The 13,606-nt window shown below is 49.8% G+C and overlaps 1 protein-coding gene across 1 annotated transcript in view; it reads left to right on the top strand.

The window, feature by feature from the left end:
* The window catches only part of EYA2 (EYA transcriptional coactivator and phosphatase 2), a gene marked incomplete at its 3' end in the record, with an annotated part of 105,439 nt that overhangs the window by 43,461 nt on the left and 48,372 nt on the right, over nucleotides 1-13,606 (top strand). Inside the window, exon 5 of the mRNA XM_080716254.1 lies at nucleotides 7,290-7,432. Coding sequence (XP_080572380.1) covers nucleotides 7,290-7,432 — 143 coding nt within the window. The remainder of the gene's footprint in view (nucleotides 1-7,289; nucleotides 7,433-13,606) is intronic.

Below are 13,606 nucleotides of genomic sequence, written 5' to 3'. Positions count from 1 at the left end.
CATCACTTTGAATTCTCTCTGGCCCTCCTGCTTCTCAAAGTGTGCTGTCTGGCCGGGCGTGGTGGCGCACGCTTGTAATCCCCGCGCTTGGGAGGCGGAGACAGGAGGATCGCGCAGGTTCAAAGCCAGCCGCGCTGGCGTAAGAGACCCTGTTTCAAAAATATAAAATAGGTCTGGGAGTGTAGCCCGGAGGTAGAAGGGCTTCCAGGAACCCCAGTACCACCAAAATTAAAAAAGTGTGCTGTCTGTGATCTGACTTCAGCAAAGGAGGAAAAGAGACTGATAAGTGCGGGAGGAGAGGAACTATAAACAGAGACTTCAAGCAGACGCCGCAGTGTGTCCGCAGTGTGTCCACACTTCCAGGGTAAACTGCACCCTGAAGACTTCTTTTCCAAGAATACGGGTTATGCGGCAAGGTTATCTCTGCTCTCCGTCAGAAGTAAGCATTAGGATGCACTTTATCTCTTTGAAATGTTTTATCACTTCCCGCTGTTCTGCATTTATCCCTTGGTCGAAGTTCCAAAACGAAGTGGAGGAGATGGCTTTCACTGTGTGTTTAACAAGCTCACATAAAATCTAATGATAAAGAATTGGCGCCTGTAACCGAGGTCTCTTGCCTCTTTTCTGCAGCATCGGTTATAAGAAAAGAACATCTAAGACTGTGGGCGTGCTCTCTCTCTCTCTCTCTCTCTCTCTCTCTCTCTCTCTCTCTCGCACGCACGCACGCACGCACGCACGCACACCCACTCATGCACTCTTTAAAAGTTCCCCATAAAACTTCACTTTTGAAACTATCCAGGAAACACTTGAGTGGCCGTTCCCGCGGCTCCTGTGTGTCACACACTGACAGGGGCTGGCGCTTCTGTGTTGCCTGGCAACCGTGTTCCGATGCTCCCCGCCCGCCCCTGCCACAGGACACTGCACTGCCGTGGACCGGCATCTGCATTCTACCTCCGAGCTGCACCCCCAGCCCTAGTTTTTAATTCTCATTTTGAAATAGGGTCTCACTGAGTTGCAGAGGGCCTCACTAAATAGCTGAGGCTGTCCGCGAACCTGTGATCCTCCTTCTCAGCCCCCCAAGTACTGGGATGACAAGCGTGCGCCACCATGCCCAGCTGGGCTGCAATATTTTAGTGTGTTAGGAGGATTAAGTTTAATTACTGTGCAGTGTGGTGACTCTAGTTAATAATGTATTAAATGCTTGAAAATTGCTAGGAAAGTAGATTTTAAGTGTTCGCAACACACAAAAAAGGATAAATGTGTAAAGTAATCAATGTATTAATTAGATTGATTTAGTTATTCCATAACATATAAATATATTAAATGTCATGTTATACACTACAAATACATACAAATTTTATTTGTCCATTTTTAGAAAATCATAATCATATCTGTCTTAACTATTCTAGTTTGGAAAAAAACAGGTGGCTTGCAAATGATTAAGTAACATGCAACTGTAAATGGTGATTATTTAAAAATGTACTGAAGCCGGGCGCGGTGGCGCACGCTTGGAATCCCAGCATTCGGGAGGCTGAGACCAAAGGATCGCGGTTCGCGGCCAGCCTCAGCTATGTAGTGAGGCCCTCTGCAACTCAGTGAGACCCTGTTTCAAAATAAAGAATAAATTATAGGACAGGGGCTGTAGCTCGGAAGTAGAATGCCCCTGGGTTCCATCCCCAGACCCCCCAAAAAAAAAAATAAAAATGCATTGAAAAGCCAGGTGTGGGTGGGAAGCTTAGAGGAGAGGGTCTCTGTTCGTGGACAGCCTCAGCTACTACTCACTGAGGCCCTTTGCAACTCAATGAGACCCTGTTTTAAAATAAAAAATAAAGCCGGGCGTGGTGGCGCACGCTTGTAATCCCCGCGCTTGGAGGCAGAGACAGGAGGATCGCGCAGGTTCGAAGCCAGCCGCGCGCGCTGGCTTAGGAGACCCTGTTTCCAAATTTAAAAAAATGTAAAAATAGGTCTGGGAGTATAGCCCGGAGGTAGAAGGGCTTCCAGGAACCCCAGTACCACCAAAAAAAAAAAAAATAATAATAATAATAATAATAATAATAATAAATAAAATAAAATAAAAAATAGGGCTAGGGGTGTAGCTCAGAGGTAGAATGCCCTTGGATTCCATCCCCAGAACCACACAAACAAAGGCTTTTTGAATAAAAATAAAATAAAATGCCTTGAAGCCGGGCATGGCAGCGGGCACTTGTAATCCCAGTACTTGGGAGGCTGAGACAGGAGGATCACAGGTTTGAAGCCAGCCTCAGTAACTTAGCAAAACCTGTTTCAAATAATAAATAAAATAAATAATTAATTAATTAATAAACAAATGAATGAATGAATGAATGGCTGGGGGAGGATGTAACCTGAAAATACACAGCCCCTGGGTTCAATATTCAGTACCAAAGTGAATTACTCACTGTTAAGATAAGTGAGTAACTCCCCGGTGAGAACCTTAAACTGAAATTCCAGGATGCTCTCAAATCTGCAACTCCTTAAGTACCAGCTGCTCCTCAGTCTGGAGTTCTGGAGCAGTTTAGATTTCAGACATTCAGAGTAAGGTCGCTCAACCAATAAGGTCTACGCAAATATGCCAAAATTCTAAACATTTCACAATCTTGAGACACTTCTGGTGCCGGCTAACCATCAAAGAGGGGACGCTCAACCTGACCATCAAAGAGGGGACACTCAACCTGACCATCAAAGAGGGGACACTCAACCTGACCATCAAAGAGGGGACGCTCAACCTGACCATCAAAGAGGGGACGCTCAACCTGACCGTGGGAATCAGGAAGCGAAGGAGGGCGGCGGCTGCAGAGAGGGGTCAGCTGCTCTCTCCTGCGACTTCTGACTGTGACCGTGAACCTTGACCTTCATTCTTGAGCCCGGAGCCAGCTGGGGCTGGGGCTGTAACGCAGTGGGAGACTGCTTGTCTAGCATGCTCGGAGCCCTGGGTTCAATCCCCAAACTAAAAAGAAAAAAATAGAAATAGAATATGTTTGGACAAAAAGCTACTATTTTCTTCTTTCTTTCTTTCTTTCTTTCTTTCTTCCTTTCTTTTTCTTTCTTGGTGGTATTGGGGCTCCTGGAAGCCCTTCTACCTCCGGGCTACACTCCCAGACCTATTTTTACATTTTTATTTGGAAACAAGGTCTCCTAAGCCATTGCGCGCGGCTGGCTTCGAACCTGCGCGATCCTCCTGTCTCTGCTTCCCAAGTGCGGGGATGACAAGCGTGCGCCACCACGCCCGGCTGCTATTTTCTTTTCTTTCTTTCTTTCTTTTTATTTTTTTTTAATTTTTTTTTACATCCCTACTAAGTTGACTTCACCCTCCCACCCACACATACCTTTTTAAATTTTTTTTTACTTTTATTTATTTATTTATTTTTGCAGGTCTGGGGATGGAACCTAGGGGCATTTGACCTCCGAGCTACACCCCCTGCCCTATTTTTTATTCTTTATTTTGAAACAGGGTCTCATTGAGTTGCAGAGGGCCTCACTAAGTAGCTGAGGCTGTCTGCGAACTACGTTCCTCCGGTCTCAGCCTCCCGAATGCTGGGATTACAAGCGTGCGCCACCACGCCCGGCTTCACACACCTTATTTTTAGACATTTGTGAGGTAACTGGCGTTTACACACACACACTTTGTGTGTGTGTGTGTGTGTGTGTGTGTGTGTGTGTGTGTGTACCAGGGATTGAACCCAGGGGCATTCCATCCCCAAGGCCCAGCCCTTTATTTATTTATTTTTTAAACAGGATATCGCTAAGTTGCCAAGAATCTCACTAAATTGCCAAGGCTGACCTCGAACCTCAGTCCTCCTATCTCAGCCTCCCAAGTACCGAAATTATAGGATGTGCCGCCGTGCTCCACACACACATTTACCCCCTTTTTACATAGTTGTCTGGATTTTAATGGGGCAACATACATTTTCTTTCTCAGCCCCAGTAGACTTAAAGGACCCAGTGGACTAGGAAGGCCCTTATATTCTTCGCTCATGAGCCTCTGTGGGTTTAGAAGGAGTTTGCTGAAGAAAGTTTTTGCTAGCTCAGTGTTTGGGAATCTCTGTTGCTTTATCCTGAAAATGCCGGAAAATGTATTCTAAAGCACATCTGTAGCCAGGCGTGGTGGCACACGCCTATAATCCCAATACTTGGGAGGCTGAGACAGGAGGATCTCAGGCTTGAGGACAGCCTCAGCAAGCAATGAGACTCTCATCAGCCTCACAAGACCCTGTTTCCGCATAAGAAATAAAATCACGCCAGGGGTGTAGCTTAGAGATAGAACGCCCTTAGTTTTAATCCCCGGCATCACAAAGAAAAGAAAGAAAAAAAGAAAGCACATCTATTCTGATGCCCTTCGTCTGCTAAGATGCTTAATAAATACTAAGGAACAAAACTAAAAAATCGGGAAAAAAATTAAAAATAAATAAATAAATAAATAAATACTAACTAAGCAAAGTTGACCCCATGGGGTTTGGGGGGAAGTAGTCCTTCCAGGGGAGGACAAAGAATCTGTCCATCACCAGATTGTGGAGACAGAGGCATTTCCCCGTGGCGATCCAAGAAGCGGTGATGGGGAAGCAGAGAGGGGTCTGCAGGACGCATTTGGCTGAGGCGGGATGGGGACGCGATGCCCCCCGAGGCTCCGCGCTGGCTCGCAGCTCTGCCACTTTTTGGCGACAGAGCAAGGTCCAGATCTTACCACTAATTTGTCCAGCTCCGCAGGCCGGTCCCCTTGCCTTCACTAAGTCCCCTCCTTAGCTCAGCACAGATGGTGAAGCCTAAGGAAAAGCTTGTGTATGTAAAACTTCTGCACTAGCCAGGTGTGGGGCGCCCGCTTGTAATGCCAGCCTTCGGGAGGCTGAGACGAGAGGATCGCAGGCTAGAGGACAGCCTCAGCAACTTAGCAAGGCCGCTTGCAGCTTGGTGAGACCCTGTTTCAAAATAAAAAGATCAAATAAGACTGGGGCGCAGCTCGGAGGTGGTAGAAGGCTCCTGAGCTCAACTTCCACGCCAGTGTCGGGGCCTCAGCCCTGGAGAGCAGCTGCTCCTCTTCTGCGGCTGAGACTGTCGCCCATGGACACGGCACAGCATGGCGACTCTTGGTGCCGCCATGCCCAGGGGCCGCCCTCGCCTGCTCCGCCCCTTCCTTCTCATTTGGTCTAGCCCGGCTGGAAGAGAACTCGCCTCATGCTGGCGCGATGGCGCCACCTGTAATTCCCGTACTTGGGAGGCGGAGACGAGAGGACCGCAGGTTGGAAGCCAGCTTCGGCGGCTTAACAAGACTCTCGGCAAGTTAGCAAGACCCTGTTTCCAAATCAAAAATAAAATAGAGCTGGGGTCAGAGCTCCGAGGTAGAACACCTCTGGGTACAATCCCCAGTACCACAAAATAAAAAAAATAAAAAAGAACTCAACTCAAATCTTCTTCTCTTTGTCAGGCCTGCGCTACTTTTACATAAACAATCTTACTTGCCGGGCGCGGTGGCGCACGCTCGTCATCCCCGCGCTTGGGAGGCTGAGACAGGAGGATCGCGCGGGTTCGAAGCCAGCCTCAGCTACTTAGTGAGACCCTGTTTCAAATAAAATATAAAAAAGGTCTGGGAGTGTAGCCCAGAGGTAGAAAGCCTCTGGGTTCCACCCCCAGTACCACCAAAAAAAAAAAAAAATCTCACTTAATTCTCATATCCACAAAACTCTCGACAGGTAAAGCTTAAACGACTTGCTTTTCATAGAGAACAGAGCCGGTCCCATAGAGAGACAGCAGAGGAAATCCTTCCCACCCATCCCCATTTACCACGAGGGGGCACTTTCTGAAAAGTAGACGTAGTCGTCTTTTTTTCATTGCTACGACAAATTCCCTGAGACAGACAAAGTTTACAAACAAAAAGGTTTATTGCGCTCACTCACAGTTCTGAGGACTCAAGGGCTGGGGGGCACTGGCACAGGCTCAACTCCGATGAGGGACTTGTGGCTGGCGGCATCAGGGGACAGAGCGCGCCCAGAGGCAAAGATGGCATCCCAGCCCGAAGCCAGGGGGGCCGAACCCGGCCCTCCCAGGGCACAGCCCCTGTTGACCTTGAGACTTCTGGCTGGGCCCTGTCCATGTGTGTACGTGTGTGTGTACCTGTGTGTGTACGCGCGTGCATGTGTGAGTGGTACTGGGGACCGAACCCACAGGCATTCTACCTCTGAGCTACGCCCCAACCTCCATTTTTTTTTTTTTTTTTTTGGTGGTACTGGGGTTCTTGGAAGCCCTTCTATCTCCGGGCTACACTCCCAGGCCTATTTTTATATTTTTATTTGGAAACAGGGTCTCCTAAGCCGGTGTGGCTGGCTTCGAACCTGCTCGATCCTCCTGTCTCCGCCTCCCAAGCGCGGGGATGACAAGCGTGCGCCACCACGCGCGGCCTATTTTTTTATTTTTGAATTTTTCCCTAACTTAGGGTCTCCCTAAGTTGCCGGTCCTGCGATCCTCCAGTCTCAGCCCCCCAAGTCCTAGATTACAGGCGAGGTTCACCACCACCTTCTCTTACGGCTCCCACTCTCCCAACACCACCATCTGGGGATCAAGTCCCCAACACGTGAATCTTTGGACGGGGGTACACTTAAAATAGACTCAAACTCTAGCAGCAGAAACCCTGGGTGCCCGGCTACTGATAAGTATATATTTTCTTCCTCTAATCAGAGCTCCTCCGGGCAGCGCCCCCACCCCAGCCCGCACCTCCTTCAGGTCTCGGGCCAGAGTCCCCTCGCCCACGAGCCCCAGGAACCTGAGCAACCCTGGGCACTGCCGCCCCCACCCCATGACTAATTCCCCGCAGCACGAGGCCTCGCCCGCCACGTTCAGATTCACTTATTTGTACGAAGTCTCCTCTCACTAGGGCGTTTAAGTGCTGGGAGAACCAGGACGAGTCCCCCCGTCCCTGGGACAGCACTTGAATGGATGTAAGACCCCGAGTGTTGGTCATCAGTGGACAGTTTCAATTCTCTGTCCTCTGCCTTCTTTTCTTTTTTTCCTTTTCAGTACCAGGAATTTGAACCCCCAACTCTTTTTTAATCTTTATTTTTTATTCTGAAACAAGGTCTCACTACTTTGCTGAGGCTGGCCTCGAACCTGCCACCCTCCTATTTCAGCCTCCTGAGTACTGGGATTGTAGGCATGTGCCACCTGCCCAGCTGCCCTCCACCTCCCGTGCTTCCCTGGGGTTTCCCCGGGGCTGCCGGGGCTTTTCCTGGGAGGAGACGTCCAGCATCGCTTCTGATCCGTCCCGGGTCCCTCTCTCGCTCCAGGTGAATACAACACACACAACGGGCCTTCCACCCCCGCCAAAGAGGGAGACGCAGACAGGCCGCAGCGGGCCTCGGATGGCAAGCTCCGGGGCAGGGCCAAGAGGAACAGCGACCCGGCCCCGGCTGGGGACAGTGAGATCGAGGTGAGCCCGAGGGCCCGCGTGGGACTGGCGAACGGAGTCAGGGCAGGACTTGCCCTTTGGGTCAAAGCTCAGGTGGTCGCAGGGAACACTGCTGGGGGGCCAGGGCAGCAAGGACAGCCTGGAACCAGTATAGACAGGTCCTTCTAGAAGCCCTGCAGCATCAGAGGCCCCAGGCAGCGCTGGCTGCTCTCAGTTTGGGAGCGGTGGGGAAGAGGACAGGGTCCAGGAGTCCGCATGCCCAACAAGTCGCAGGGAATGCTGAATTCCTGGGTTGGGGCCGCACCCTGAGAGTCCCAGGTCAGGACGACAGTGATCGGGGGCCTCAGTGTGGATGAGAGTGGTTCCTACCCCTGGTGAAGGGCAGGGCTGTCAGGATGCCCAGCCCCGCTCAGCCCCAAGTGGAGTCCACTGGGAGTCGTTTTAAAAGTCGTATCTGGCCGGGCATGGTGGCGCACGCTTGTAATCCCCGCACTTGGGAGGCAGAGACAGGAGGATCGCGCAGGTTCAAAGCCAGCCGCGCGCGCTGGCTTAGGAGACCCTGTTTCCAAAATGAAAATGTAAAAATAGGTCTGGGAGTGTAGCCCGGAGGTAGAAGGGCTTCCAGGAACCCCAGTACCACCAAAAAAAAAAAAAAAAAAAAAAAAAAAAACAGGGCTGCTGCGGGTGTAGCTTGGAGGTAGAATGGCCCTGGGTTCAATCTCTAGTACCGGAAAAAAAAAAAGTTGTATTCATCTACCGGAGGCAGGACACACATCAGAATCGGAAGGAAGGAAGGAAGGAAGGAACGAAGGAAGGAAGGAAGGAACGAAGGAAGGAAGGAAGGAAGGAAGGAAGGACGGACGGACAAATGGACAGACTGGGGAGTGTAAGGAACATTTAGGGGCCCACCCCGCCAAAGAGCAAACCATTTTAGGTTCTAGTGCCTTGGCTCAAGGTCATGTTCAAGGAGACGGCATCCCCCGGGCCTGACTTGGCGCAGAGGCTTGCCCTTCAGTCGACAGCTCCACAGAGACGGCCCACAGGGAGGGAAGGAAAATCAGGGCACTCTTTTCAGAAGACCTGGGGGTGGCTGGTGGGGGGCCCAGCCCACTACGAAGGCGTGTGTTCTTAAGCCCGCACCCACTCTCCTGGCACACTGGCCGTGGCTGGCGTCTCGTCCTGGGATGGACCACACGGAGCGACACCCTGTCCCCTGCAATCGGCCGCCCCCGAGGCGTCCCGGCTCCTTTGTACCGAGCACACACGTCCCTACTGTTCCCAGGACCGGCCTCCGCCCAGGACGTTCTGGCTGTCTCTGGTCTCCTCTGTCCTCTCACACTGCCACGTTAGATAGGCCATCTTGGTGCTAGGGATGAAGACTAGAGATGGACTTGTCTTTCCCCCTGGTTTGTGGACTTAAAATTGGTAGCTTTTCCTTTCATTCTTTGTTTTGTTTGTTTGTTTGTTTTTTGGTGGTGGTGTTGTTACTGTTGTTGATTTTGTCTTGGATTTGTTTGCCTGTTGGTTTTTTGTCTTTGCTTATTTTTGAGGCTCGGGCTGGCCTCAAGCCATTCTCCCACTGCGCCCAGCTCCCCCTCCCTGTAAAAGCTGCCCCTGTCCCAAATTGAGGAGACTGCACAATCCCTTAGTAGATTTTCACCTTTGCAAAAGGCTGGAAGAAAACCAACTGGCTTCAAACTGGCTTTGCTGTGGGCCCTCCGACATTCCTCACGGTTCCTACCAGCTTGAGGTGCAGAGGTATAGAAAACACAGGGAAAGCCGGGCGCGGGGGCGCACGCCTGTCATCCCAGTACTTGGAGGCTGAGACAAGATAATCACAGGTTCGAGGACAGCCTCAGCTACTTAGGGAGGCCCTCAGCAACTGACCAAGATTCTGCTTCAGAGTAAAAAATTAAAAGGGCCAGGGGTGTAGCTCGGAGATAGAATGCCCCTGGGTTCAATCCCCAATACCACACACACACACACACACACACACACAGAGAGAGAGAAAGAGAAAAAGAGAGGGAGGGAGGGAGAGGGTGAAGAAAGAGTAGGAGGAAGAAGAGAAGAGAAAAGATAGGAAAAGGAGGAGGAGGAAGAGAAGGAGGAGGAACTGGGCGTGGTGGCACACAGGCTTGTAATCCCAGCATTTGGGAGGCTAAGACAGGAAGATCACGGTTCTCAGACAGCCTCAACTATGTAGCCCTTTGCAATGCAGTGAGACCCTGTTTCTTTTTCTTTTCTTTTTTTTTTTTGGCAGTCTGAGGATGGAACCCAGGGGCATTCGACCTCCGAGCTACACCCCCTGCCCTATTTTTTTTATTCTTTATTTTGAAACCGGGTCTCACTCTAGTCTCAGCCTCCCAAATGCTGGGATTACAAGCATGCGCCACCACGCCCAGCTGAGACCCTGTTTCAAAATAAAGAATTAAAAATAGAGCTGAAGGTGTAGCTCGGATTAGAATGCCCCTGGGTTCCATTCTCCAGTACTGAAAAAAAAAATTAAAAAGAAGAGGAGGAGGAGGAGGAGGAGGAGGAGGAGGAGGAGGAGGAGGAGGAGGAGGAAGAGGAGGGGAATAATCAGAGAACACATACATTAATATTTTCTAAAAAAAAAAAAATATTTGGGCACGGGGTGGCGCCCGCTCTCCGTGGGGGCAGTACGAGTGGAGACCATGCTTCCGTGAACTGGAGCAGGGCTGTGGCATGGAAGCCAGGGGGTACAGGCTGGTGTTATTCTGGGAACCTCTGCTCGCCGTGCCGGCTGCGCCCGGCTGGGCGGGTGCGGGGAGGGGTTGAGGCGTGAGGCGCCCGCCCTGGGCTGTCAGAGGGGCCTGGGTCGCACCTCTTAAGTCTTTGGCAGAGCTGTTCATGACTGAGACAGAAGCGGTGTGGAAGTGGGAAGGAGGGAAGTCTGGGAGAGCTTTAGCTAAAACCCCGCAGCTGCAGGTGCCAGGAACCAAGGCGAGCTAGCGTGAGAGGAAACGCAGCTTTATATTCCGGGCCCCGGGCCTTTAGGACTCGAGGGCGGGGGTGCAGCAGGTATCAGCGGGCCCTGGAGCCGGCTGGGGGCAGACGCAAGGGGAGCCGGGCACGCCTTCGCATGCCGGGAGCCGTGGGGATGGCCTCTCTGCGATGCCCACCGTCCTCCAGGCAGCCCCGGGAGAGACTGGGTTCCCCTTCACCTCGGTCCTTCTCTCGCTGTGGACGGTCTTCTCTCCTACCTTTAGACCGCATTATGACCCTGGGCCAGCAGCCCCCAAGGACAGTGACTTTCTGTCTAGTTTCTAATTTTATATTCCCCAAAATGACTTTTTTTTTTTTTTTTGGTACTGAAGATTGAACCCAGAGGTAATTGACCTCCAAGTTACACCCTCAGCCCAGTTTTACCGCTTATTTGGAAACAGGGCCTCACTGAGTTTTAGAGAGCCTTGCAAAGTTGCCAAGGCTGGCTTCGAACCTTCGATCCACCTTTCTCAGCCCTCCCAAGTACTGGGATTACAAGCATGCACCACCACACTCAGCTAAAATGACTTTCTTCCTAGCTCCCAGTTTTATTTTATTTTTTATTATTTATTTATTTATTTATTTGCGGTACTGGGGCATTCTACCTTCGAACTACACCCCCAGTCCTATTTTTTTTTTTTAAATATGGAACGCTTCACGAATTTGCGTGTCATCCTTGCGCAGGGGCCATGCTAATCTTCTCTGTATCATTCCAATTTTAGTATATGTGCTGCCGAAGCGAGCACGCTATTTTTTATTCTTTATTTTGAAACAGGGTCTCACTGAGTTGCAGAGGGCCTCACTAAGTAGCTGAGGCTGTCCGTAAACCGCGATCCTCCTGTCTCAGCCTCCCAAATGCTGGGATTACAAACATGCACCACCACGCCTGGCTTATTTTATCTTTTGTGTGTGTGTGTGTGGTACTGGGAATTGAATCCAGGGGTATTCTACCTCTGAGCTACACCCCCCGCCCTATTTTTTATTCTTTATTTTGAAACAGGGTCTTATTGAATTGCAGAGGGCCTCACTATGTAGCTGAGGCTGTCCGCGAACCGCGATCCTCCTTTCTCAGCCTCCCAAGTGCTGGGATTACAAGCGTGCGCCACCACGCCCAGCTTAGTTCCTAATTTTAAGTTCCCCCAGAAAGACTTTGTTTTTAGTTCCAAATTTTAAGGTTCCCACAAAAAGATCTCTGACACATCTGGGATTAGGAACCCACTGTGGTTCAAACTGTGGGAGCCGAGGGAACAGAGTCACCTGCACGATGGCCACAGGCGCTCATCCACTGAGGGTCCAGGGTGGGCCCGAGGGTGAAGGCAGGAGGAGCACGGCCCTTTGTCAGCGTGGATGCTGAGGATGAAGGAGCGGTGTTCATGCTGAACCTAAAAAGATTTACTGATTTTTTTTAGCTTATTTTTCTATAACTAAGCCGGGAGTGGTGGCACACGCTTGTAATCCCCGCGCTTGGGAGGCGGAGACAGGAGGATCGCACAGGTTCGAAGCCAGCCGCGCTGGCTTAAGAGACCCTGTTTCCAAATAAAAGAATATAAAATAGGTCTGGAAGTGTAGCCCTAAGGTAGAAGGGCTTCCAGGAACCCCAGGAACCCCAGGAACCAAAAAAAAAAAATTCTATAACTAAGCAGGTATGGTGGTACATGCCTATAATCCCAGTACTTGGGAGGCTGAGACGGGAGGCTCACAGGTCCTCAGCAATTTAGCAAGACTCAGCAACCTAGGGAGGCCCTGTTTCAAATCAAAATATGAAAAAAGGGCTAGGGGTATAGTTCAGAAGTAGATTGCCCCTAAATTCAATCCCCAGTGCAAAATAAATAATAAATAAATAAATTCTTTTTTTTTTTTTTTTGGTGGTACTGGGGTTCCTGGAAACCCTTCTACCTCCGGGCTACACTCCCAGACCTATTTTATATTTTTATTTGGAAACAGGGAATCTTAAGCCAGCGTGGCTGGCTACGCCCCGCTAAATAAATAAATTCTATAACTCAAATTGAGTTCAGGTAAATTAAGAATTAATATCTTCAGGGCCGGGCATGGTGGCGCACGCTTGTAATTCCAGCGCTTGGGAGGCTAAGACAGGAGGATCACACAGGTTCGAAGCCAGCCTCAGCCCCTGAGTGAGACCCTGTTTCCAAATAAAATATAAAATAGGTGTGGAGGTATAGCCCAGAGGTAGAAAAGCCCATGGGTTCTACCCCCAGTTCTACACACACACACACACACACACACACACACACACAAAGAATTAGTATCTTTGAACCACAGCAAGCATTCTCAAAAGCAGTAGCGTGCAGACATTTTTTACCGCGAACCATAATACAGCAGAACACTTACTACTGTGGCCCAGCACACACTTACACATAAACATAACTGGGCCCAGAAAAATCCACAAAACACTCTCGGCTCTGGTGATGGCTTCAGAAACCTGTGTACGAGGAAACCTGGAGGGCTGATCTGCCGTCCTCACCCCGGATACTTCTCTTTACTTCTAAAGGCATGGCAAACGCCTCAGTGCACACGGCCAGTGGCCTCCAGAGACTTTTAAAGGGGCGGCCCCTTTGCGATGGCAAATGAGAATTAGGTGTATGCGCCTCTCCTAACACCAGACACAGAGATTAATATTATATAGAATATAATATATCCATAAATATATACATAATCCATAAATACAATAAATATAATATGTACATATGTATAATTAAAAATTCTTAAAAATAATGGCCAGCAGAAAAATCAGTAGTAGAAGAATCAAACAGAAAAGAACTTAGAAAAATTCTGATTGGTTTTCTCGTAAAAATTCAAGGAGATTTTGCCTCTGCAAAATAAGAAGGGAAGCCACAAGTGGTGGCACATGCCGGGAGGCTGAGGCAGGGGGATCGCAGGTTCGAGGACAGCCTCAGCAAGTAGTGAGACTTGCATCAACCTAGTGAGACCCTGTTTCAGAAATCAAATAGGGCTGGGGGTAGAGCACAGAGGTAGAATGGCCCTGAGTTGAATCCCCCATGACACACACACACACACACACACACACACACACACACACACACGTCTACTGGGAAGGGAATATCCAGAGGAAAGAAATGGTCATTGGAAGTTTTAAAATGACTGCAAGAATCAAAAGTTTAATGGGCAGGTAGGAAGAGAAAGTTTAAGAAATCTCCCAGAATAAAGCCA

Source organism: Muscardinus avellanarius (assembly GCF_963383645.1).
Source record: "Muscardinus avellanarius genome assembly, chromosome: 19".
Classification (NCBI taxonomy): domain Eukaryota; kingdom Metazoa; phylum Chordata; class Mammalia; order Rodentia; family Gliridae; genus Muscardinus; species Muscardinus avellanarius.
This window is presented reverse-complemented; position numbering and strand designations above follow the sequence as displayed.